Consider the following 25,662-nt stretch of genomic DNA (forward strand, 5'->3'; position numbering starts at 1 on the left):
GTAATGAATACTAATTACTCCTTTCTTGTCTGACAGCACCCTGCAGACCAATACATCAGCCTAGACTTTAATTTGGTTCTAGTAATGGTTTCATCAATAGTACATTAATTCTGTGTTTGAAAAGATATACAGTTGAACCTAACCCACACAGTAGACACTACTGTCATAAAATGGCCACATACTGACAACAGCTGGATAATTAGAAATAATTAAATCTACTGAGCTTCAGACAATCCTAATTTTAAGTAAAATATGTCTTATGATATCAATCGACAGAAAGCATAGCTGAGAAGATATATCAACTTGTAGTACTTACAAAGCAAATTTATTAGCTTACATATTTAAAAACTTCATAAAATTATATTCCCTCATAGTTAACTGAGGGGTTTTTTTAGGTTAAATCCTGTACAGTCACTCTATAAGGAACATACCATAATACCAATTTATGGTGGTGGTTCTGAATGAAGACTGGGTATTTGGCATCTTTGAAAATTGGGCTTACTATCTTTAGAGACCTACGCTTTAAAATGTTGGCCATGCAAATGTGTATGCTGCCTAACAAACACCTTAACAGGGAGTATGTACTGGATTGTGATCGCCTTTTCACAAAAAGGATTGGGGTACTTTTGAAGTATAAATTGTACTTTGAGATGTTTTCAGGTTTGATTGTGCATATAGTTGCAGCACTAGTCTGATAACATTGTGACCATGCATGACTATTATGTATTCTTTAGGAAACAGCATGACAATTAACTCAGTTTCTGTTCAGGAATAACTTTCATTTCCTTGAACATGCCAGCTGTGCAATTTTCAGGCAGAATTTTTTTCCACAAAACTAGTTTGACAAACTTGTACAGTCTGCCTGCTGAGATTGCTAAGTAACAGCTTCAGTCTACATCTGATTAGTTCAGCTTTGCTTTCTACATTAGTTGCTGGACTTCACAAGTGTGTGGTAGAAGCTTTTAATTTAAACAGCAGGGCTTGAAATAAAGCTTTTTATAAGTCAATTGAAAAGTGGTCCTGTTTCCCACCCCCCCAAAGTAGGAAAGTATTTTTTCCTTACTTTCTTGTTCGAAAATCTATCTACCACCTCTCTTCATCTTGTCTGAGCCACTCTAAAATGCAGTAGTTGTAGGAGTCTGACGTATTTTATACCATTTAGAGGCACAGTTCTTTAATGGGAACTATCCATCTTGAAATAATACAGGAGGTCAGACTAGATGATCTAATGGTCCCTTCTAGCCTTAAACACTATACATCTATGAAATACAAATCTTTTAATTTTGAGTAGTCAAACTATTTACTAAAAAAGCTGTTGTTCAGCTTTCAAGATGGATCGGAGATTCTCACCTTTTTTCATACAATGAGGCCATATTCATCCACTCAAGACTTCCTCCTAAGTCTCTTCTCCTAGGGTCTTGAGTGTTATCCTGCCTTTTCTCCCAGACAACATACCTGCAAGGGAAGAACTGTTCGTTTGATAGATGGTTTAGCCATGGTCATTAATCCTCAGGATGTGAAGTTTCAGCCTCCAGATCGTTCAGAATATCTTCCAATGTAGGGAATTGCCTTCCATAAAGTGGCTCTCTTTGAGTGTGTCATCAAAACTTTCTCTGTTCTTGGTCCTTCAATGCAGAAGCCATTCATTCCTTTCACCTGGGATTGGAAGAAAAAATACAGTGTTACTTTGGGTGTCAGGTCCTGAGAGACAGAACAGAGATGATTTCGCTGGCTCTCTTGGTGGTCTCTGTGTTCTCAAACCCAATCAATCTCATACGGAGCTGGCCCTGGAAACTCCCCTTATTCCATATCTACTCTCCCAAAGTTTAATTCCTTTTGTCCACCTCTGGTGCCTCAAACTAATGCATGTAAACTGAATGAAACTGCTTTTTAGATTAAGGCTTCTTCTCTGAAGTTGCTGAGTAGCAAGCAGCAGAAAAGTTGAAGCTGATGAGAGCTCCTTGGTATTTTTGAAAATCAAATCACTTATTTAGGTACACAATTATAGATTTAGGCACCTAACTTGAAGCTCCTATTTCTGAAAATGTTGGCTTTTGTACCTACTCATCAGCTATATCCATTGTTCTTAGACCCATCAGAAGACAAGAGTTTAGTTCAAATCCTTACATTTGAAAAGACCACCTTGACTTAACCACGAGGTCTTGCATGATCTAAAAAATAAAAAGGAGTCATATAAAAAATGGAAACTAGGACAGATTATAAAGGATGAATATAGGCAAACAACACAGGAATGCAGGGGCAAGATTAGAAAGGCAAAGGCACAAAATGAGCTCAAACTAGCTACAGGAATAAAGGAAAGCAAGAAGACTTTTTATCAATACATTAGAAGCAAGAGGATGACCAAGGACAGGGTAGGCCCACTGCTCAATGAGGAGGGAGAAACAGTAACAGGAAACTTGGAAATGGCAGAGATGCTTAATGACTGCTTTGTTTCGGTCTTCACTGAGAAGTCTGAAGGAATGCCTAACATAGTGAGTGCTCATGGGAAGAGGGTAGGTTTAGAAGATAAATTAAAAAAAGAACAAGTTAAAAATCACTTAGAAAAGTTAGATGCATGCAAGTCACCAGGGCCTGATGAAATGCATCCTAGAATACTCAAGGAGCTAACAGAGGAGGTCTCTGAGCCTCTAGCTATTATCTTTGGAAAATCATGGGAGATAGGAGAGATTCCAGAAGACAGGAAAAGGGCAAATATAGTGCCCATCTGTAAAAAGGGAGATAAAAACAACTCAGGGAACTACAGTCCAATTAGTTTAACTTCTATGCCAGGGAAGATAATTGAGCAAGTAATTAAGGAAATCATCTGCAAACACTTGGAAGGTGGTAAGGTGATAGGGAATAGCCAGCATGGATTTGTAAAGAGCAAATCATGTCAAACCAATCTGATAGCTTTCTTTGATAGGATAATGAGCCTTATGGATAAGGGAGAAGCGGTGGATGTGGTATACATAGACTTTAGTAAGCCATCTGATACAGTCTCACATGATATTCTTATCGATAAACTTAGCAAATACAATTTAGATGGGGCTACTATAAGGTGGCTGGATAACTGGCTGGATAACCGTACTCAGAGAGTAGTTATTAATGGTTCCCAATCCTGCTGGAAAGGTATAACAAGTGGGGTTCCGCAGGGGTCTGTTTTGGGATCGGCTCTGTTCAATGTCTTCATCAACGACTTAGATATTGGCATAGAAAGTATGCTTATTAAGTTTGCAGATGATACCAAACTGGAAGGGATTGCAACTGCTTTGGAGGACAGGGTCATAATTCAAAATGATCTGGACAAATTGGAGAAATGGTCTGAGGTAAACAGAGTGAAGTATAACAAAGACAAATGCGAAGTGCTCCACTTCGGAAGGAAAAATCAGTTTCACACATACAAAATGGGAAGAGACTGTCTAGGAAGGAGTATGTCAGAAAGGGATCTAGGGGTTATAGTGGACTACAAGCTAAATATGAGTCAACAGTGTGATGCTGTTGCAAAAAAAGCAAACATGATTCTGGGATGCATTAACAGGTGTGTTGTAAACAAGACATGAGAAGTCATTCTTCCGTTCTACTCTGCGCTGGTTAGGCCTCAACTGGAGTATTGTGTCCAGTTCTGGGCACCGCATTTCAAGAAAGATGTGGAGAAATTGGAGAGAGTCCAGAGAAGAGCAACAAAAATGATTAAAGGTCTAGAGAACATGACCTATGAAGGAAGGCTGAAAGAACTGGGTTTGTTTAGTTTGGAAAAGAGAAGACTGAGAGGTGACATGATAGCAGTTTTCAGGTATCTAAAAGAGTGTCATAAGGAGGAGGGAGAAAACGTGTTCGCTTTAGCCTCTAATGATAGAACAAGAAGCAATGGGCTTAAACTGAAGCAGGGAAGGTTTAGGTTGGACATTAGGAAAAAGTTCCTAACTGTCAGGGTGGTTAAACACTGGAATAAATTGATTCATTTTTCTCTGAAAGCCTCTAACTAGAAGGAAGTGGAGATTCTGCAGCTTATATATCAAGCTTGTTGTAAAGGTCTTCTGCCATGTTCCCTGGAAGAAGGAGGCTTAATGCCGCCTGTTCTGATTGTCTCAGTTGGTAGGATGGGCGATGAAAAGACTATATGTGAAGGAATTACCAAAAGTAACCCTTTGTAGTGATTCCTGTAGCGACGAGTCTTGTACTACCTCTCCATTCAGAATTCCACTCGTAGCGCTTACACACATTATATTATTTCATACTCCAGAATTAATTTCTAGATGGATACAATTCATGGAAATAATGAAATGATTCTGTTGTGTGTTTTCCCACCCCCTGGTTAACATCATTGTTGCTCATATTCTTTGAACCATGAGAGAGCAATAACAAAACATTTATTTTTCCCAAATCTGTAACTAACAAAAAAAGAGCATAGCTGCAGTTATAAAACCCACTGAGTCATTATCTAATTTTTGCCTTTCATAGATGATAACCACACAAATGGATAATTTATTACTTCTGTGAATTGAGAACTCTAATACTTCTGTACAAGAGTCCAGGGCTCATTTAACAGCCAGACTTCCTTTCATTTCTATAAGGTGGTATTGTTCCCTTGATAATCTCCTCACTGACAAAACTAACTGATGTACTCCTCTGTCAGAAACCTGGTTCCAACACCTGTATGCCTGTGTATATGTATGTTGCTCTGAGGTCAAAATTATCCTCTTAGTTGTGCTCAGCTGTGTTCAGGTCTGATGTTTTGCTCTCTGTATCAGTTTAGAATTCCACATTAGGAACCTAACGTGTTGCAAGAACACGGTATCAGAGTTGAAATCTGCCTTGCTGACCTAAGAAGTTAATTTTATCCTTAGGTATTAAATCCCACCCCAAAAATGATTAACTGGATGCTGGATCCTTTTTAGTACAGTTTTATATAGGATTTATTAATTTTATTTTAAAATCCGGGCCATTTATATACAGATGCCTAAATAAGAATTTAGAAACCTAATTTCGTGCTGCCAGGTTTCAAAAGTTTGGCTAGGGTTGATATGCTTTTTGCAGGTCAATCAGGTTCATCATCTGCCATTATTCAGAGGCCTGTTTTCCTCTGATTCTCTAATGTTGTAAGCTCAACGGCAGTTTGACTGAGCTAATTGCTGCGGTGTGCAGGCTACTACCTCCCTGTTGTTCAATCTCATTTGTATTTTTCCACTTTGTGGTGCTATGGAAAAGAGTTAAAATAATAAGAGACCAAAGACTACAGAACATTAATTTTTGTTTTTCAAAATTATGCCATAATATAAGAGGGCTAGGTCAATGCTATCTTATCTCCAAGTCTCAACTTGATGCTTTAGTAAGGTCTCCAGGTAACAGTAGCACCACAGCATAGTGCATGCTGGGACATTATAGTAAGGTCAGAGCCAGCAAGCAATGCCTTACTTAAGGGATCTTAAGTGGAATAAAAGATACGTTTCAAATCACTCACTCTATGCAGCATGTGACCTAGTAATTAATTTGTTTTGAACAAAACATTTTGTCGGCCACCTTTAAAAGTCCTCTTTTGTTCCTCAGTTGACATCCCTTTGTCTCTTCCTGTCATTTATTAGTTTATCATAACCATGTATTTCTGTTTGTTTGTTTGCGTTAGCCTTTATAGCTGGAATATTTAAAAGATGCTGAAGAAAATAATTGTAAGAACACACACAGTTCATGTAAGAATTATTTGAGAGCTTGTCCAAGTTCATGGTAAGGAGCAAGGACACAAGGTTACCTCTGAACCATGAACTCCTCTATCCTGCAACCTGTTTCATTGCCAATAAGCCACAAGTGTATGCTGCTATATGAGCAGGTGAACCTATTGAAATGAAAATGATGAAATGGTGGGTGAGAGTTTAAACTTCATTTGCTTTAGGTGAATTTTATCATCCTCATGTTGTGTCTCAAACTGCAAGTATTGAGCATTTGGCTTGTGTCTGTTTTCTGTGGCATTAAACTTGTACAGTACTGGTCTTATGTAATGTAGGATATTTGTGAATTGCTTTATTCAGTACTGTTCCCATCACTTTGCATGTTAACTACTGTCAGGTATATCAAGATTGAAGACAAAGAATGTGAGTTCAACAAGAATTTCCATCTGATCCTTCACACGAAGCTTGCTAACCCTCACTATCAGCCAGAATTACAGGCTCAGACCACCCTCATTAATTTCACTGTCACAAGGGATGGGCTAGAAGAGCAGCTGTTGACTGAGGTTGTTAGTGTTGAAAGACCTGACTTAGAAAAACTTAAGGTAAGACGACCTTTTGACCAGTGGGTTGCTGTTCCTCAGGGTCTAAGGCCAGCATTAATATACCCGTTTGAATCTACTGAGCAGTGATTGTCAATAACTTCTATATCAAGTAGATACCGAGAGGTGCGTGAAGCACTTGCTGGAGTCCCACTGAGTTCTCAACTCTGCAAGTCTTGGAGTTTTGTTCTAACATAAAGTATCGCTAGAATTTGTATATTACGATCTTATTCCTATGTTTCTTTCTGCTCTTCCATTTTCACCATGTCTGTGAATGGTGAAATGGATTAACTAACCCTGTTCAGTGTATTTTGTGAGTCAATGGTCTTGAGCCAATAAGCAAAAACTAAATTTCATGCCAACCTACAAGAGGATATGACTGCACTAGTAGGCTCTAGGGCATTCGGTTAATTGTACTAAGAATCTATTCTTGCTATTTGTGCAATGCAGAAATGTATTTGTGGCAATAATAACACATTTTACAGTAATTGATGAACAAATATTTTTATAAATGGCTGAAAAGGGGTCTTGATTAGATTTGTCGTATGATTACTGGATGTTAAATGAAAGATTAAAAATATATAGGTGAAAAATTAAAAATAAAAGTACTTCATATTGCTATAGCACATTTCTTTCAAAGATCTTGAAACACTTTGCAGGCTCAAATGCATCAAGCCTCAACACCAGCAGGAAGTTGAGACTATTTTACCCATTTACAGAAGAGTAAACTGTGGTACAGATGTTAAATTACTTGTCAAGGAACAGAGCTGGGAACATAGTCTGAAAACTTCTGAGCCAGATTCTCCCTTGCGTCTGAGCTCTGCTTGTGGCAGAGTTGTGGGGAAAGCTGTCAAGGATGAAGTTATGCTTCCCTGGTCATCTGAGTTATTTTCTGCCAGCCTCATGGTCCAGTGGAGTGCCCCCAGTAAGGGACCATATGCTGATTGGGTGTTCCCCTAAGGGATCATAAACCAATAGATGCTCAAGGTACCAGAGCAGACCTCTGCCATGCTTTATCTGCCCTAGCCTGCATGCTGAGGTGAGGGGGAAGTGGGCTAATGCAGGAGTTGGCTCCATCAGCTTTACAGGGGAATTTCCTCTGCTGGGAAATTCTCCACTTGCCAGTTATGACCAGATCCTGCTCACTTCGTGCAACCCTGAGAAGAACAAGGTGGTTAGAGCAGAATCAAGAATCAGCCCAGGTTCTTGGTGCCATGCTTTCATGTTTGACCATGCTGAGGGCCACCCAGAGGATTCAGGGGTCCTGGGGCAAAGCGGGGGAGCTGCGGCACTTGTACTCACCTGGCAGCAGTCCGGGTCTTCAGCGGCATTTCGGTGGCGGGGGGCCCTTCAGTCGCTCCGTGTCTTCGGCAGCACTGAAGGGTCCCCCGCCACTGAAATGCCACTGAAGACCCAGACTGCCGCCAGGCCGAGGCTCGCGGGGCCCAGGGCAAATTGCCCCACTTGCCCCTTCCCCCCCCAGCCCCCCCGGCAGCCCTGACCAGGCTTTCCTCCTGACTGGTTGCTATAATTGTAACATACTTTTTCATTAGAATAGAAGATGCCATCTCTTTTTCAGAAACAAAACTGAAATAGAGTGATGGGACAGAATGGAGAATAAAGGCCATAGAGTCTGCAAAACAAGTGATCATCCTTTGCTGCTGCTGTTTAAGTCTAAATTTTTCATTCCCTTTATTAGTCTCTCCTGACCAAGCAACAGAATGATTTCAAGATTGAGCTGAAGCACCTAGAGGATGATATTTTGCTTCGTCTGTCAGCTGCTGAGGGTAGTTTCTTGGGTGACACGGAACTGGTAGAGAAACTTGAATCAACAAAGTCGACAGCAGCAGAAATAGAGCACAAGGAAGTAACAATTTCTGTTTTATTAGTTTTAGAAGTTACCTGTAAAATTCAAATTATTAATTTCATATTTTAAAATGAGGGTTTTTTAGAATTATCCACAAGTAGACTTTTTATGTTGCTGTCATGCTTAGGTGTTTGGTAAAAGCTTTATATGCAAAGACTATATTAGTGGCGTGCGACTGGCCACATAAATCACATGGTATAATTTTTGCTCTCTGGTTGCATGCCTGAAACTTCATAAACAGGATGAGCACTAGTGGCATGAATTGTGATTTAAACATATTTGTCGCAAATGAATATGGGTACTCTCAAAAAGAACTGCCATTCCCTAACATTTAAGTGAATGGAAGGTCTATATGTATGAAAGCTCATGGACATGCAAAGGGATATGAATGTGGCTGAATCCAAAATCATTTCAAAATCTAAGAAACCTGCTTTCAAGTAATTTTTCCTCACTATTTCCCTGCTCTGAGACTAATTAAGAGACTAGCTAGAGATGATAAGAACGGCCATACTAGATCAGATGAATGGTCTATCTAACCCTATATCCTGTCTTACAACAGTGGCCAATGCCAGGTGTTTCAGACGGAATGAACAGAACAGGCAATTGTCAATGATCCATCCCCTGTCACCCACTCCCAGCTTCTGGCAATCAGAGGCTATGGACACCCAGAGCATGGGGTTACATCCCTGACCATCTTGGCTAATCGCCATTGATGGACCTATCCTCCATGAATTTATCTAATTCTTTTTTGAACCCTGCTATAGTTTTGGCCTTCACAACATCCCTTCGCAATGAGTTCCACAGGTTGTGCATTGTGTAAAGAAGTACTTCCTTTTGTGTGTTATAAACTTGCTGCTCATTAATTTCATTGGGTGACCACTGGTTCTTGTGCAATGTGAAGAAGTAAATAACACTTCCTTATTCTCTTTCTCCACACCATTCACAATTTCATAGACCTCTTTCAAATTCCAAGCAAAAAAGTCCCAGTCTTTGTAGTCTCTCCTCATATGGAAGCTATTCCATACCTTTAATAATTTTTGTTGCCCTTCCCTGGACCTTTTCCAATTCTAATATATGTTTTTGAGATTGGGTGACCAGAACTGTATGTAGTATGCAAAATGAGGGTATACCTTGGATTTATATAGTGGCATTATATTTTCTGTCTTATCTATTCCTTTCCTAATGGTTCCCAACATTCAGTTAGCTTTTTAGACTGCAGATATTATCAGAGAACTATTCACAATAATTCCAAGATCTCTTTTTTAAATGGTAACAGCTAATTTAGGTCCCATCATTATATATATAGTTGGGATTATGTTTTCCCATGTGCATTACTTTGCACTTATCAACACTGAATTACATCGGTCATTTTGTAGCCCAGTCACCCAGTTTTGTGAGATCCCTTTGCAAATCTTCGCAGTCTGCTTGGGACTTAATTATCTTGAGTAATTTTGCACTATCTGCAAATTTTACCACCTTGCTGTTTACCCCTTTTTCTAATCATTTATGAATGTGTTGAACAGAACTGGTCCCAGTACAGATTCCTGAGGGACATCACTACTCGTCTCTCCCCATTCTGAAAACTGACCATTTATTCTTATCTTTTGTTTCCTGTCTTTTAACTTGTTACTGATCCATAAGAGGACCTTCCCTCTTATCCCATGACTGCTTACTTTGATTAAGAACCTTTGGTGAGGGACCTTGTCAGAGGCTTTCTGAAAGTCTAAGTAAATTTTATCCACTGGATCTCCCATGTCCACATGTTTGTTGACACCCCACCACCACCACCACCACTCAAAGAATTTTAATAGATTGGTGAGGCATGATTTCCCTTTACAAAAGCTGTGTTGACTGTGCCCACAAATTGTGTTCATTTATGTGTCTGATAATTCTAGGGGTTTTTTTAACTATAGTTTCAAGCAATTTGCTTGGTGCTGAAGTTAGGATTATCAGCCCATAATTGCCAGGATCGCCTCTGGAGCCCTTTTTAAAAATTTGTGTCATATTAGCTATCCTCCAGTCATCTGGTACAGAAACTGATTTAAATGATCAATTCCATCCCACAGTTAGTAGTTCTGCAATTTTCATATTTGAGTTCCTTCAGAATTCTTGGGTGAATGCCATCTGGTCCTGGTGATGTACTATTGTTTAATTTATTAGTTTGTTCCAAAACCACCTCTATTGATATCTCAATCTGGGACAGTTCCTCAGATATGTCACCAAAAAAGAATGGCCCAGGTGTGGGAATCTCCCTCACATCCTCTGTAGTGAAGACTGATGCAAATAATTCATTTAGCTTCTCCACAATGGCCTTATCTTCCTTGAGTGCTCCTTTAGCACATTGATCGTCCAGTGGCCCCACTGATTGTTGGGCAGGCTTTCTTCTTCTGATGTACTTTAAAAAAAATCTTTGTTAGTTTTTAAGTCTTTTGTTAGTTGCTCTTCAGAGATTCTTTTTTTGACTGCCTAATTATACTTTTACACTTGACTTGCCAGAGTTTTTGCTCCATTCTATTTTCCTCAGTAGGATTTTACTTCCAATTTTTAACCATGCCTTTTACCTTGTTGTTTAGTCATGGTGACACTTTTCGGTCCTCTTGCTATGGTTTTTTTTAATTTGGGGTATACATTTCATTTGAGCCTCTATTATGATTTTTTTTTAAAGTTTCCATGCAGCTTTCAGGCATTTCACTTTTGTGACTGTACCTTCTAATTTCCATTTAACTAGCTTCCTTATTTTTGTGTAGTTCCCTTTCCTAAATGCTACTGTGGTGAGCTTCTTTGGTGTCCCCCCCACAACGATTTAATTATGCTATGGTTGCTATTACCAGGCATTTTAGCTATATTCATCTCTGGGTCCAGATCCTGTGCTGCACTTAGGACTAAATCAAGAATTGCCTCTCCCCTTGTGAGTTTCAGGATTAGCTGCCCCAAGAAGCAGTCACTTATGATGTCAAGAAACTTTATCTCTGCTTCTAGTCCTGAGGTGACGTGTACCCATTTGTTATGGGAATAGTTGAAATCCTCCATTATTATTAGAGATGCTATAAAAATAGAAAACACAGTCTCCCAGAGCATTTCATAATCACCATCACTGTCCTGCTCAGGTGGTTGGTAGTATTTTCCTACTGCTATATTCCTAGTATTCAAGCATGGAATTTTTATCCATAGCGATTCTGTGGTACAATGTGATTCATTTAAGATTTATTTAACTCTTTTCCTTCTTTCACATATAATGCCACTCTTCCACCAGCGCAACCTACTCTGTCATTCCTATATATTTTGTACCCTGGTATTACAATATCCTATTGATTATCATCAAGCCACCAAGTTTCTGTGTTACATATTATATCAAAATCCTCATTTAATACCAGACACTCAAGTTCATCCACCTTAGGACTTAGACTTCTAGCATGATGATGGGCTTGATTAATAAGTTACTTAATAAAATAAAGGCAAGTTTATAGTGTTGCCATGCAACCAACCTTTCTACATCAAGAAAAGAAATATAAAACTCACACCACTGACATAATAACTTCTCTTAAACTGCTGTTTTAAAATTATAGTAATGTATAGTAAAGAAGATCAAATCAAATCTGATTTCTAACCAGCAAGCCTGGAGCGGGGTGTCCAATTTAATTCTACCTTTGCCAAACATTTTTTTATTGTTTCAGATATATCAGCTGTATCCATGTTGCGTTTCTCACTTCGCACCGTTAAGAATTTGTCAATTACATATATGTGACTTAGGCTATATCTGCACTTAAAATGCTACAGCTGCACAGCTGTAGTGCTTCAGTGTAAACACTATAGTGATAGGGGAGGGGGTGTAATCCAACTCCCCAAGAGGTGATAACTAGATTGATGGAAGAATTCTTCTGTTGACCTAGCACTGTCTACACCAGGGGTTAGGTCAGCTTAACTACGTCTCTTGGGGTATGGATTTTTCACACTCCTGAGAGACGTATCTATGCCAATGTAACTTTTCACTTTAGATCAGCCCTTAATTATTCAGATCAGTGTAACAGTTATGATAGATTTAAAAATGAACTAGGTAACTATCATCTTACAGGTAGCTGAAGCGAAAGAAAATGAAGTTAAAATTAATGAGGCCCGAGAGCATTACAGACCAGTGGCTTTGAGAGCGTCTCTTCTTTACTTTGTTGTTAATGACCTGGACAAAATCAACCCTATCTATCAGTTCTCACTGAAGGTAAAGCTTTATTTCTGGTGTGATACGAAAGACCAAGCATGGGGGTTTGATTACAGCAATTAGCAACCAATGATATTTGTATCAGCTATTAATATTTGTTACTTAAGGGGTGTTTGTGTGTGTGAGGGAGGGTTGTGCATTTTCCCATCGATTCCTCACAATATTGAACTTCCCATTAATCTCTCTTTTGTCAGATGTTTACATTCTGATTATGTGAGTAATGCTTACCTTATTTTTGTTAAATCTTCCTGCAAGGCCAAATGAATAGAGAGATTTGAAGCATTCACTAAACAATGTATTACAATAAACATACTAAAAGTGACTGGCTGAGGACGGAAAGTCTCCTTCCTTGAAACCACCAGCCTTTTCACTTTGAGGGAATGTGTCAGTTTTAGGATGTCCAGTGGGTGGGAAAGATTGGTGGAGTCAGTTAACATATATTGTTTGCTCCTGAGTTAAATGAATAGACTGAAAAATGTTGGGATTTTGTAATCCCCAACCCCTTCCCTCCCTCTCTTCCCCCTTGGAGAAAACTTTCTCCAAGCCTACTCTTTCAGGGGGAGGGGCGTGATCCTGCGCAGTGTCTCCATTTTGTACTGCTCAGGCACTTACTTTGAAAAGCCTTACATTGGAGATCTATTAAATAGCTCTTAAAAACAAACAAACAAAAATCCTTTTAACAACCATGTGATCCTACATCTCATTAGGCCTTCAACACAGTCTTTCATAAAGCGATTGTTTGGGCTGAATCATCAGAGGATCTGCAGGGGCACATCACCAACCTGATAGAAGCTGTTACATACTCTGTCTTCCTTTACACCAATCAGGGACTTTTTGAAAAGGATAAACTCACCTTCCTAGCCCAGACAATGTTTCAGGTAAGGCAGGGCGGGGAGGAATTCAGGCAGTAGTGGTGGGGAGTGTGGTTTATTTTACCTATTTCTTATTTACAAGAAAATATCAGTGTCGGAGGATACATCATATCTTCCTGTGGTTGTACAGCACCTAACATATTGTGAATGCTACTGCAATATCAATATTATTATTAACTTCCACAGCTATTTTATGTAAGTCTTTATTTTCTTTGAGCATTTAAAAATGTTGTTATACTCCTCTGTGTACATTATAGGGATGAAAATTATGGAAGTACTGCTTGCAGTTCCCTAGGTACGGTTGTGTAGAATTTGGCACTTTATAGCAGAGATTCTCCAAGTAATAAAAATATCTTTTGATTTCAGGCTGAGATTCAGGCCAGGTAGGATACAAGTAAATAATAAGTAGGTCCTGACCCATCAGCCCCTGATCTTGGGGCTGGGTGAGACAGATTATACCCCCTACATCGTTTGCCTTTCTTACAATCTGATCCCCTGGTCAGCATGTGTGTGTGAGACTCTTGGGTCACAGGCTGTCTTTTATCCATTTCAAAGTTCCTTTGTTCAAGAGTTCCTGCCTGAGGACCTGAGGTTTTGAGAAGATCTCCTGAACCTGGTCAGATTTCTGATGCATTTCTCCAGAGGTGATAGGAGGTAGTTTTCCAACAGTGGAGTCGCTGTATTGTCTATCTGAGCACTAGGAAATTGAATTAGTCATTGCTGGATTCCTGGGTAGCTGGGGAGAACTCCAGCTGGAATTAACTCTCAGGATAGAGATGGGTTTCAGAGTGGTAACTGTGTTAGTCTGTATCAGCAAAACAGCAAGGAGTCATTATGGCACCTTAGAAACTAATAAATTTATTTGGGCATACACTTTAATTCCCATTCTTCACAGTGTGCAGGGGGAGGAGAGACAACACAGATAGTGGTGGTAAGTGTGTAGTTAAAAAGACACATTTGAATTCAATATTTTTATTGTACATTCAACCTATGGGCTAGGTTTGTCTCCCCCTGATATAGTTTTGTGGTATTCCTGATGTGTTTAACTTCTGCAGATACTTAAGCTTTCGTTTAAAAAATTTGCCACCCCTTCTCATTGCAAAAAAAAACATTCCAAATGAGTCACTGTGGTCTCCCTGAGTCTAAAGAGAGCCTAGAACAATGACTCTGACAAGTGTGAATTTCCTGTCCCTCAGTATGTGTTTAAAGGGGGTGGAGGATAAATGTAAGGAGTTGTATGGAACTCAGGTCTCCTTAGCCACTTGGGTAGTGCTATTTAAAAAAAAAAATCTTGTACAGTCGAAGCCCAGAATAACTCTGATCTTTAAGAACTATGGTTTAAATTGGTTTTTTTCATATAACAACTCTTTTTTTATTCTAGCTAAAGAATCAGAAATCATAGCTATTATTGTAATCTAGCTATTTTTAAAGGACTTGGGTGCTACTGCTGGCATAGAGCATAATGACAATTTTAACTTCTTCAAAATTATTTAGTTCAGAGGTTGTTGGTGGGTTTTTTGGTGTCTAACAGTCTGAGGCAAGTTCTGCAGTGTGTACTACAAACATAAGGCTAAGTTTGAAAATGCTTGTGAGTAATGGAGGTCTAGGAATTGATCTCACTCCATTACTTCTCTTATAATATATTTCTATTCATTATTTTAAAATAATTGGCTAAAGCTAAATTCTTCTATTGGAGCTACAGAAGATTGTCACCAGAATTTTCAGTGCTTTATGCTGCCTATTCAATAATGTCTGTTGAGTGGTAAATACTTTGTCACAAGTGACTGCCAAGTAAACCTGATGACCTTTTTCAATTTTGTATGCTGTCAAGATTCTGCTGAGAAGTAAAGAGATAGAACTCCTTGAATTGGATTTCCTGCTTCGATTCACAGTCGAACACACTCACAAGAGCTCTGTTGACTTTTTAACTCCTCAGTCATGGAGTGCCATTAGGGTAGGTTTGGAGAATTGTTTTTCAGTTCTAAATTTTATTTCATGTTTCTGGAGACTTCCTAGAGCTAAATAATGTCAGATAAAGTCATATATTCCATAGTAAATTTTAGTACAACTTGCAGTGCTATTGAATGAGTTGTCCTTGCATTTTAATTTTTTCCCCCTGAGATGATAAAATCATATATGTATTTCATGTGGAAATGCTGATTTTCTATAATCTCGGCATACCTCCAGGAACGTAATTCTAATCTTCACACAGTTTCTTACTCTCAGAAAAAACTAATCTTATGTGTTACAGTATATGGTAGATGGGTATTTAACTGTAGACAGATTGTACGGAGATATGAAATGGGGTAATCTTTTACAAAAAAAACATTTAATAATATAGGCTGTAAGTATAAATTGTGCTTTAAATTAGGCCATAGGTGTCAAATAATATTACTAGTATTAGTAAATGTAAAATGTATTTCATTATCACCCCAGCTATATTATTAGTAAAATGTAAAAATGTATTTCATTATCACCCCAACTGTATGTCATGGGCATATCACCCGTTTGGTGTGTTCCAGGCCATTGCTCTAATGGATGAGTTCCGAGGGTTAGACAGAGATATCGAAGGGTCTCCTAAAAGATGGAAGAAATGGGTGGACTCAGAATGCCCAGAAAAGGAAAAGTTCCCACAGGAATGGAAAAACAAAAGCTATCTTCAGAAACTTATCATATTGAGGGCACTGCGCCCAGATAGAATGACCTATGCTCTTAGGTATGGTCTTTGACATTGTGTGTATCCATGGAACCACACGTGAAGATGGCTTATTGGATGTGTAACCCGCTGTGCTGAACTTTTCAATTGTGGGAATCTAATTTACAAGCTATGTGGTCAGTCAGAGCCTGAGATTGATTATTGGCCTTTGTGGCAATAGTACCTATCTATTCCTAATAGGCCTATCTATTCTTTTTCAGGTATTTGTGAGAAGGTGGTGGGATCAGATGGGGGTGATTGACTGTTTATAGAGAATTGGCTTATTTATAGATTGGTGATTTTATTAGATTCTATACATGTGCCCTGAGCCACAAGGAGGGCCTCATTTATAATTAAAAAAAAAAATCTGTGGTCCTGACTGCCCACTTTTTAGTCATATTTCTCTCTTAATATTCATTCTTTTTCTAGGGATAGCAGTTAGATTCATGGAATGGTAATTCTCCATCTCACTCTTCTTTAAAAATCTGTGATCCTCAAAACATTTCAGCCGAGTATATTTATCCAAACCCTCCGAGATTTTTTTTAAATCCCTTGCCTCCCAAAGAATGGTACCTTTCGCCCGACTGCCCAAACCCTACCAGCTGTGCTACCATAGGTGCTGGAACTAGAGGTGCTGCGGATGCTGCAGCACCCCCTGGCTTGAAGCGGTTTCCATTGTTACTGGGTTTGAAGTTTTGTTCAGTGGCTTTCAGCACCCCCACTATACAAATTGTTCCCAGCACCCCTGTATGCTACCCATGCTCACGCCTTCCTAGGAAGAAGCATTCCCTTACTGATTACTTGCTGTGCCTAGCTGGCCTTTCTATCACATTGTCATTGTCCCCTTTCCTGAACAGACATATGCCAGATTTTTTTGTACCCTCTTTACCACCTGACTGCCCTTCCCTTCCCTCCCTTAGCTTGCTTCCCTGACACCTTTCTTTAATGAAACTGCTACTAGCCTAGAAGCAGCAGGTTATGTAGTCTGAGAAGAACTCAGGATCCAAGTCTGTAATTGTGAATATTCTTGGTGTCTTCAGTTTATACTTTATATTTATATAGAAACTTTGTGGAGGAAAAACTAGGTTCCAAGTATGTGGAGAGCACCAGGATGGACTTAGCAAAATTATATGAAGACAGCAGTCCAGCCACTCCAGTGTTTTTCGTCCTCTCCCCTGGAGTAGACCCTCTTAAAGATGTGGAGACACTTGGTGAGTGTGTTTTCAATAAAGGTTGTGCTTGCACAGGAGAAGGAAAGTAAATATCTATAGGCCCAATCCTGCTGGGCATTGAAGACAATGGGACTTTGGGCTTTGGTTTAAAGGGAGTAGGATTGGGTCCTAAATTTTAAAATCTTAAACAAAACCAAAACAATGTGTCCTCATAAAAGAATAGAAATGAATATGACAAAGTTGGGCCGGGTTTATTTTTAACAAAAGAGTTAAGTTGTAAAGTTTCCCCACCCCACACCTATTTGTGGTAAATAGAGTGGATGAAAAGTGCAAGGCTATTAGCACTATAGTATGAAGAAATTTTTAGACTGAACATTCCTCTGCTTGGCATAATGCAAGTTTCTTTTGTACTGTTTTCTACCTTTTGACTAGATGAGGGCCAGAGGGCAATTTTCTCCATGCTCATGTAATCTTGTGCCCCCTGTGACTAAATAATGGTCATTATACAAACTATATTCAATTGTGTAAAGCACTGTCGCTTTATACTTAGGATTACTATTCCCCACAGACTACACTGAGAATACCAGGTTAATACAGCTGTGACCTGACTGTGCTCAATTTAAACTCAGGCCTCACAAGGTGAGAGGTTTGTGCATTTACCCACTGAACCAATCAGTTAAAAAAATGATGTGATATCTACCACATGTTGCTCCTTTTTTATAAAGGAATTGCTTTGTACCCCCTGTAAGAGTTTCTAAAGCTCAGTAACAATGCCCAACATCTATCAAAATGTCAAAAGGTTCATTATCTTAAAACCAAGGGAACAGATTTCTACAGGCTTTTTCTAATACTAGCAATAAGGCTGCTGTTGAGAGCTCGCAGTTTCGCTTGTTGAAATTGTAAGAGTTTAGTGAAGTGCTTCAGAAGAACTAATATATATTGCACCAGTGATAGTGAAATTAATGAGTTATCATTTTTCCCCTTTCTGCTCTGTTCGTTTCCTACCCCTATCACTTCCTTTATAGGCAAAAAACTTGGGTTTACTATCGACTCTGGAAAATTCCATAATATCTCTTTAGGACAAGGTCAAGAGATGGTGGCAGAAGAGGCACTAGAGGAAGCTGCCACACATGGGCATTGGGTCATTCTCCAAGTAAGTGTTAAACAGCACAATAGAGGATAGTGGTGCACTCAGTTAGGTGAATGGCTGTTTGCGCTAGTGAAGTGACTGCAAGGTAAGGATTGTCCAACAAGGTACAACTTTCTGTGGAATTCAAAAAGGCTACAAACAGAACATTTTGTTTTGTTTTTCTTCTGCCTTTGTAAACAATAAGGTAAATGTTCACATATATTGAGTGTTCATAGCATTCTGCCTTTACCCTCACAATTACAAGCACTACCTTTGTATTCCCAATAGGGCCAGGAGAGATAATACAAGAAGGCTCCCTATAGCTAGGCATGATTATGTCCTCAGGAACACTCTTCTCCTACATAATTAAGAACTCTTGTTCCATTGAGTAGGCCATAATGGAGTCGTCTAATAAAATTAGAATGGCTAGCCCTTGGGAAGCTGTATAATCAGCACTGGAGTGCTGCTCTTCAGAGATAGCAGTAGCAGCTTTGGCTAGCATTGTGTGAATTGAGAATCCACTCTCTGCAACAAACAAAAAGCTCTTTACAACGCCCTGGTGAACTATCATTCTTGGTGCAGCCACAGAAGTTGACAGGAGCACTGGTATTGTTAGTGTCACTAATGCAAGGTGCTCTGACCAGCAGCTTTATATTGTATTTTATAGTGTGCTAATATATGTAATGGTCACATTGTCCTGAAACACTACTGGAAGCGTTGGTTCCAGGCCTTGCCAATAAAAGATATTAGGGGAGCCACATTATTCCTTCCAATTCTAGTCTTACACCATCAGCACTGCATCAGGTTGTCAACCTAATTATCTGCTGCAAACATTAGTTGCTGTTTAGCTGTTCTTGTAATAAAATAAATAATTGCAGTGACTAAAGGCCCCAGCTGAAGTCAGGGCCACATTGTGCCAGGCACTGTACTGAAATAGAGATAATATTTTTAAAAAATAATTGAGATTTTAATTATAACATTTTCACCGTTTTTTCAGCTCACTTTACCGGTGAGCTATTCAAGCTTATCTACCAGGAGGTGTGCCTTTCAGCTAATATTGATATAGTTCTTACTAAGTAAAGCAATGGTATTATCGGAGAAAACAGAGAGAGAAGGAGCTGAAAAGTGGTGGATTGCAATGGAATTTGAGTGCTCAGCACCTCACAGGCTCGGGCCTAGAAGCAGGGGTAATGAAGGCAGCCCAGTTTCAGCTGTGACATACCTCTGAAGCCTCAGGTGACATGGGTGAAGGTTCAAGCAGCTTTTGGTGATATAGTGCTTTTCAGCTCTTCAGCTCGTGGTGCTTTTGTAGACCAACAACCTAGAAAATCACACACCATTCTTGTCTAATATGCCCAGGCTGGTCACACCTGAAGCATCCAAAGGGTCCCCCTCAGCCACCACCTTTGAGGGCTTCCACTAGACTGTGGAACTACCCCAGCCCCCTGTAGCTCTTGTATATTACCCCATTTTTGGCCATTTGAGAATTTTCCCTTTGAGAGCTTCCCTGGGCCACCACCTTTTGGCTTCCCCTCAGTTTACCATCCTGCCGTGGCTGCTCATCTCCCTTGGCCTCAAAGAAGGCCTCTGCCCATTCAACAGCTTCTTCTTTCTCTCCTCCACCCCCAGGCCAGCTGAAAGCATCTCACCCAGCTGTTGGCTTCCAAGGGGACAATCTTTAGGAACTGATCCAGGACAATTTGGTCCATGATTCTCTCTCCAGCTGGCCTTGGGGCCGAGCCACAGAGGCATGAGATCCTGTAATTTCTGAGTCACCACTCATGGCTGTGCCCGTCACGAAAATGGTTCTACCTGAAACCAGTGTTTCTAGGCCTCTGGAGCCAGTCCCTCTTGATCCAGAATGACTGCCTTCACTGACAGGTAGAAGATCACATGCTCTTTGCTTATTGCTCAGCAAGTGGCCTGAGCTTTGCCCATCAGGAATGGTGCTACATGAGCCACCCAAGTTGATCCTTCTCATCCTGTGTTGCTTGCCACTCTATCAAACACTCAGAGGATGCCTTTGGTATTGTGTTTTGGTCCCTGCTTTGGCAGGCCTGAGGCCAGCCAGCTCATGGTTCCATCACCAACCATGTTGCCCGGCATCCCTTATCCCAACTGTTCTGTAACCACACTTGTTGTTGAAAGGGTGCATCTTGTCACCTCTGTTTAATGGCGAACTGTGCCTCCTACTGTTTCTTCAGGTTCTTCATCAATCACATGAGCAGAACCTGGGTTGGCTGCTGCTGCTGTTCTTGTTGCCACTGTACCGTGACCATCTGCTGCTGCTGTCCTGTTATCAACAGGCAGATCGCAACCTCCATTTTTCCTCTTACCCATGCAAATGTGGTATGGGACAGCCAATGTCATGGGCTCAGCTTTCTCTTCACTGGGCACCAAAGAGCCACCTTACTCCCTCCCCGCCAGTATCCGGGGCTGATGTGAGATGCCCACATTCTCCACCGTCTGTGACACAGTAAGGCTTCTCCCATATCTGAGAGGCATTCCCTGCCACACACAGTCTCCTTTCCTTTAGGTATATTGTCCAAACATAAGCCAATAAACAAACAAGACACCAGCCCCTTAGCTCACCTTTTGTCCTAGGGTTTCATGGACTCCCTTCCCTAGGATCTCTGGTTATCCTGCTTCTGGCAGCTTTCTAGTCCCAGCCAACTCCCTTCTCAGCCAGTCCTCCTTCAGCTCTGCTGCTCTTCTGGAATAGTAACTCCAGGGCAACCTTCCTGGGCACCTGACCTCTTACATCAGTGGCCACCACAGGAGTTAGTGCCACTCCTCTGGGGTTCCTCTCCCCAGGCACAGTGTGTCCCAATCACTCCTCCTCTTCCTGCCCTGTGACAGGCCTTTATAGCCCCAGGTGTAGCACTTCCCCCTTCAACAGGATCACCTGGGTCCACCTGCTCTGACTCAGGGGAGCTGAGCCAAGTCTATTCACAGGGCCCAGCTGCCCCATGACAGGGCCCAGTTCCGTAAAACACTTTGGTATGTGCTTAAGAGCTTTGCTGAACAGGGATGAAATTGGCTCATATGCTTAAAGTTAACCACGTGTTTTAGTGCCTTGCTAAATCAAGACTTGAAACCTTCAGAGGCTAGTGAAATATCTGCTAATGTAACCGATGTCCTTCTTAGAATCTTTAATGTTTCTGCTTCTGCACCACCAGCTCATTTAATAGTGAAATGTCATTTGGAGATGAGTGCCTGTTCCTTTTCATGAAACTGCCTTAACAGTGTTTTTAAAGCTATTTAAAGTGTATACTTTACTTCTGAAATAATAAACCTATACTTATCTCACAGTGAATACTTTCATGTTTTCCTACAGAATGTTCATCTAGTAGCCAAGTGGTTGGGGACCTTAGAGAAACTCCTTGAACAATACAGCAAAGGAAGCCACTCTGATTTCCGGGTCTTTATTATTGCTGAACCAGCTCCAACCCCAGAAGAACACATCATCCCTCAAGGAATTCTAGAAAACTCAATTAAAATTACCAGTGAACCCCCTACTGGGGTGCTAGCTAATTTGCATGCTGCCCTCTACAACTTTGACCAGGTAAGGACAACATTTACATAATGTATGGGTTTGGTTTTTTTAATTACTACAAACTTTTGTAAATAACTGGTCTACCAGGGCTGGGAGCTTGTTGCTGGGGTCGTGGTATCCATTCCATATGAAAACAAAGGTCACAACTCTGCCCTATCCTGCCTCCTTGTAATCAATTTCCCATCATCATGGGGCAAAGTGCTTCAGATACTATCCCTGATTGTATTTCCCAGTATTAGGTAGTAGAGCAGTATAGGGTTAACCAACACAATGCTTTCCTTTTGTCAGTCAGGGAAGCAGCACATCAGACATGTAACTGTGTTGGCCACTTCAACATCAGAGAAATGTCATGGCCCAGCATTTGATACTCTGCCTCCCAACTAGCAATCTAAGAGTGCCATGTCAGCTCCCCCTTTCCTACCATGACGTCTTCCAACCTGTGCTGGCTTCCCCACCACTGCAAATTCCTGACAGTGCCTGCTACATATAATCTTTCCACCTCTATTATTATTAGTAGTAGTAGTGATAACAGTAGTTTTAATTCTCACAAAGGGATTTTATAGCCCAAATCATGGTGGTGTATCCTTCTCTATTCTTAGTAGGTACCATGTGTCCATCCATCTCTTTTTTCCCAAGCTCTTCTGGAGGTGGATGGATGAGTTGATTGAGGGTGATTTGAGGGAGCAGGGAGGCTGGTTAGGTGATACGATGTTGGAAAGAGGCAAGAAGAAGTTTTCTTCTTTGGTTAGATCTAAGAGTGTCAGTGTATCTGGACACCCTACTTTTTTTTTAATGGATATTATGTAATGCTTGTTCATTCCAGCAGCACATTACAGAAAGAACTGGCTTAGAGCCACTTGCAGAGTCTCCCAGTCTCTGGGATTCCCCAAATGTTGAAAAGTCTCCACACTGATTGCTGCAATACTTCTACACACCTAGCATGGCTGTCTAGTGTGTCAAACATCCCTGGGGCAATGGGCAGCCAGCATAATGTAAGCCTTGTGACTGACATATACCATGCACATGCACATGCCGAGCAGACAAAGGCCAGTCTGAGCATCAGGCATGTATGTAAGTGGGACTTTGCACAGTTCAGGTGGCACAAAGTATGTATTCTGGCCACAGCTGGTCAAGTTCTCCTTGTACAAGGCAAAGTCCACAGGCAAAAATCTAGCTTGTACAGTGGGACTGGCTCCTGTGCCAGCCACTCCACCACTTCCTCAGGCATAGGGGAAACAGTTAACTACTGTGATAGTAAATTGGTATTACTGTAGATTGTTTAATTGAAAGGCATGTGAATGGGGATCTATTTCAATGTAACAGCAATTCTGGGTCTTGAAAAGGTTGTATATTTCTTAATTTTCATACATTCACCTAAATTATAGAAACTCAAACTACATAAACTAAATTTCAATAAGACCTATTAATAATCTCTACAATGAAACCTCCAGGTAATTTTTTAAACCTCAGTCTTGTTCCTTTTTAAATATGGTGAATATTATTTTCTTTTATGATGATGAAGCAAAAACTCTTATTTCTTTACAGATGAATTCTAAGGTTGATGAATTAGATACTTAAGATGAATCGTCTCTTTCACTTGCCTTTAATGTTAATATTTGTAACATTCTTGATCATTGATGTTAATGCATATGCCATAAGCCAGCAATATGACTGTAAACTGACAGAAAACAGTGATTGTTTATACAATATCTTGATAGCCTCTACGGTTAATTTTATTATTTATTGTAACTTCAAGTTCGAGTGGCCTTTTTCCTTAGTTTTGCGTCCGATTGTAATATTACAGCCTTTTTTTTTGCAAATCAACTGTTTTGACTCTATTTTGAAACTATAAAAAAAGCCTTCTCACAGAAAAAGAAAACCGAACACAATGTATATAACTGATTCATTAGTTGTCCCACCTCTCCCCAAAAGAAAAGCCTTAGTGAAGAATTTGACCTTACTCTAAAAGTATAGTCGGTCGAGTAGACAATGTTTATGAACATTTGCTCCATTCTAAATGACTCTTGGATACACCGTGGGTTTTTGTGCACAAATGCTGCATACCCTTTTTATGAATTCCTGTGCTTATATACAAATAAGGGTATTTGCTGTTTGATGTTGGTCTTTCATTAGTCACCTGTATAAAATTTTTTTGTAAAACTACTTGGAAAGAAGGAGAGAACAGGAAGCAATGGCCAACTGATTCAGGGCCTTGCCAGCAGGGAGATGTAAGGGAAAAAGAGGCTTAAGAATGGGGGAATAGCATGCCTTGGTGTCCACCCCACAACCTATTTCTCCCTTGACACCCTGTTCCTCCTGGAGTCCCTTATTCTGGGAGGACTTGTAGATCACTTTCCAGTTTCAGTTCAGTTCAGTTCTACAACTGGATAAGCTGTGCATACAGAATCAAGCTCATACATCTCATTGAAATGTGCCAAGATAGACTATTTTAACTGTATGTACTTTAGTATTCTAGTGATTCAAATATTTGATTTGCAAGAATTTTGTCTGTAGCACACAGGAAGGCAGGGCCTGAAGTTATTTGCCTTGATAAAAATGAGGCATGATGGTGAAAATTTTAAGTGCCACTGTTCTAAGGAACCCCTTTGGGCAACACAGAATACAGAGAGCTCCACACCAGGTTTTCTGGGCCAGAGAAATGGTGGTTATGATGTGAGGGCGGTAGAGGAAATGAAGGAGGAGATCCTGGAGAATTCCTAGGGGAAATAATTGTGTGTACTCTTGGTTAAGCAGGAAATTTTTATAGTAGAATTTTTTTTTGTCCAACTATATAGTTGTTTATAATACATCATCACAGCATTTTATTTTATTTTTTTTTAGCAGAAAGCTGAAATATATCGGTGAAGACTGTTTTTAGCAAAAGCATGTTGCACGGAGTTGTTTAGCTAAAATATTACTGAGTTATGGTGACTTTTTCAAAAATGGGAAATGCTCTTATGCCTAGGAGGGTTGTTTATCTGAAATGTGAATCTTAAAGCTGACACAAAGGAGAAATTATTGCAACTTTCATTTTCTGACACCATAATTCATCCTGGGATGTTTAAAAGGCATCTAGTAAGAAATAGTTCTCATACAGACAGGACATCCTGGAATTCAAAGATATACTTTAATTTAACTGTTCTAAATTAAAATATGGCTCATTTGTGTTTTTAAAGATTTGAACTGGATTATCAATTTCTAAAGGTGAGATTTTCAACAGGAAACTCTAGTTGTATTTTCTTATGGTTGTCAGTCAGTGGTGGTTGAGGTAAACTTTTGCACTACAGACTCTTTGGCAGATATATCAAGACTAAGTTAAGTACTTACTGTCCTTATTATCAGAGGGGTAGCTGTGTTAGTCTGGATCTGTAAAAGCAACGAGTCCTGTGGCACCTTATAGACTAACAGACATATTGGAGCATGAGCTTTCTTTATCGTTGCATGCATCTGACGAAGTGGGTATTCACCCACGAAAGCTCATGCTCCAATACGTCTGTTAGTCTATAAGGTGCCACAGGACTCTTTGCTGCTTGTCCTTATTACGTTTCATGTAAAGTTATTTGACATTTCAGTAGGAGCAACTGCAGTTTTAAAAAATATTCATTACACTATAGCCAGCCATGGGTAGGACAAATTTTGTGGTGCGTGGATTTCTATATGAGGGTCAGGAAGATCGAGTCAGATTCATAAATCTTACTCCAAAATTGTATTTCTGATTATTTAATTCACTAATTTGCCCAGAAGAAATTTTGTTATAGGACTTGATGCTCCCTACCATGAGATGTTTCCCAGTCTTTGTGTGGGGGAAACATGTTCTCCTGTTCACAATTTCCTACTCATTCTTCCATTAGGGAAGGTGTTTTGCCTTGACAGCCAGAGATTTAGCCCTCATAAAT

At 40.0% G+C, this 25,662-nt stretch overlaps 1 protein-coding gene across 13 annotated transcripts in view; it reads left to right on the top strand.

Annotated features, from left to right (window-relative positions):
* Nucleotides 1-25,662, top strand: part of DNAH11 (dynein axonemal heavy chain 11) — a 296,073-nt gene that overhangs the window by 240,773 nt on the left and 29,638 nt on the right. For 12 of the 13 annotated variants that reach the window (XM_030550733.1, XM_030550737.1, XM_030550738.1 and 9 more), the window contains 9 exons: nucleotides 6,061-6,265; nucleotides 7,962-8,129; nucleotides 12,202-12,342; nucleotides 13,050-13,220; nucleotides 15,046-15,168; nucleotides 15,737-15,930; nucleotides 16,972-17,120; nucleotides 18,107-18,234; nucleotides 21,548-21,775. In XM_030550733.1, the coding sequence (XP_030406593.1) occupies nucleotides 6,061-6,265; nucleotides 7,962-8,129; nucleotides 12,202-12,342; nucleotides 13,050-13,220; nucleotides 15,046-15,168; nucleotides 15,737-15,930; nucleotides 16,972-17,120; nucleotides 18,107-18,234; nucleotides 21,548-21,775 (1,507 nt within the window). The remainder of the gene's footprint in view (nucleotides 1-6,060; nucleotides 6,266-7,961; nucleotides 8,130-12,201; nucleotides 12,343-13,049; nucleotides 13,221-15,045; nucleotides 15,169-15,736; nucleotides 15,931-16,971; nucleotides 17,121-18,106; nucleotides 18,235-21,547; nucleotides 21,776-25,662) is intronic. The other variant, XM_030550734.1, reaches the window with a different exon arrangement.

The sequence above is a fragment of the Gopherus evgoodei genome, chromosome 2 (genome assembly GCF_007399415.2).
Source record: "Gopherus evgoodei ecotype Sinaloan lineage chromosome 2, rGopEvg1_v1.p, whole genome shotgun sequence".
NCBI classification, from domain to species: domain Eukaryota; kingdom Metazoa; phylum Chordata; order Testudines; family Testudinidae; genus Gopherus; species Gopherus evgoodei.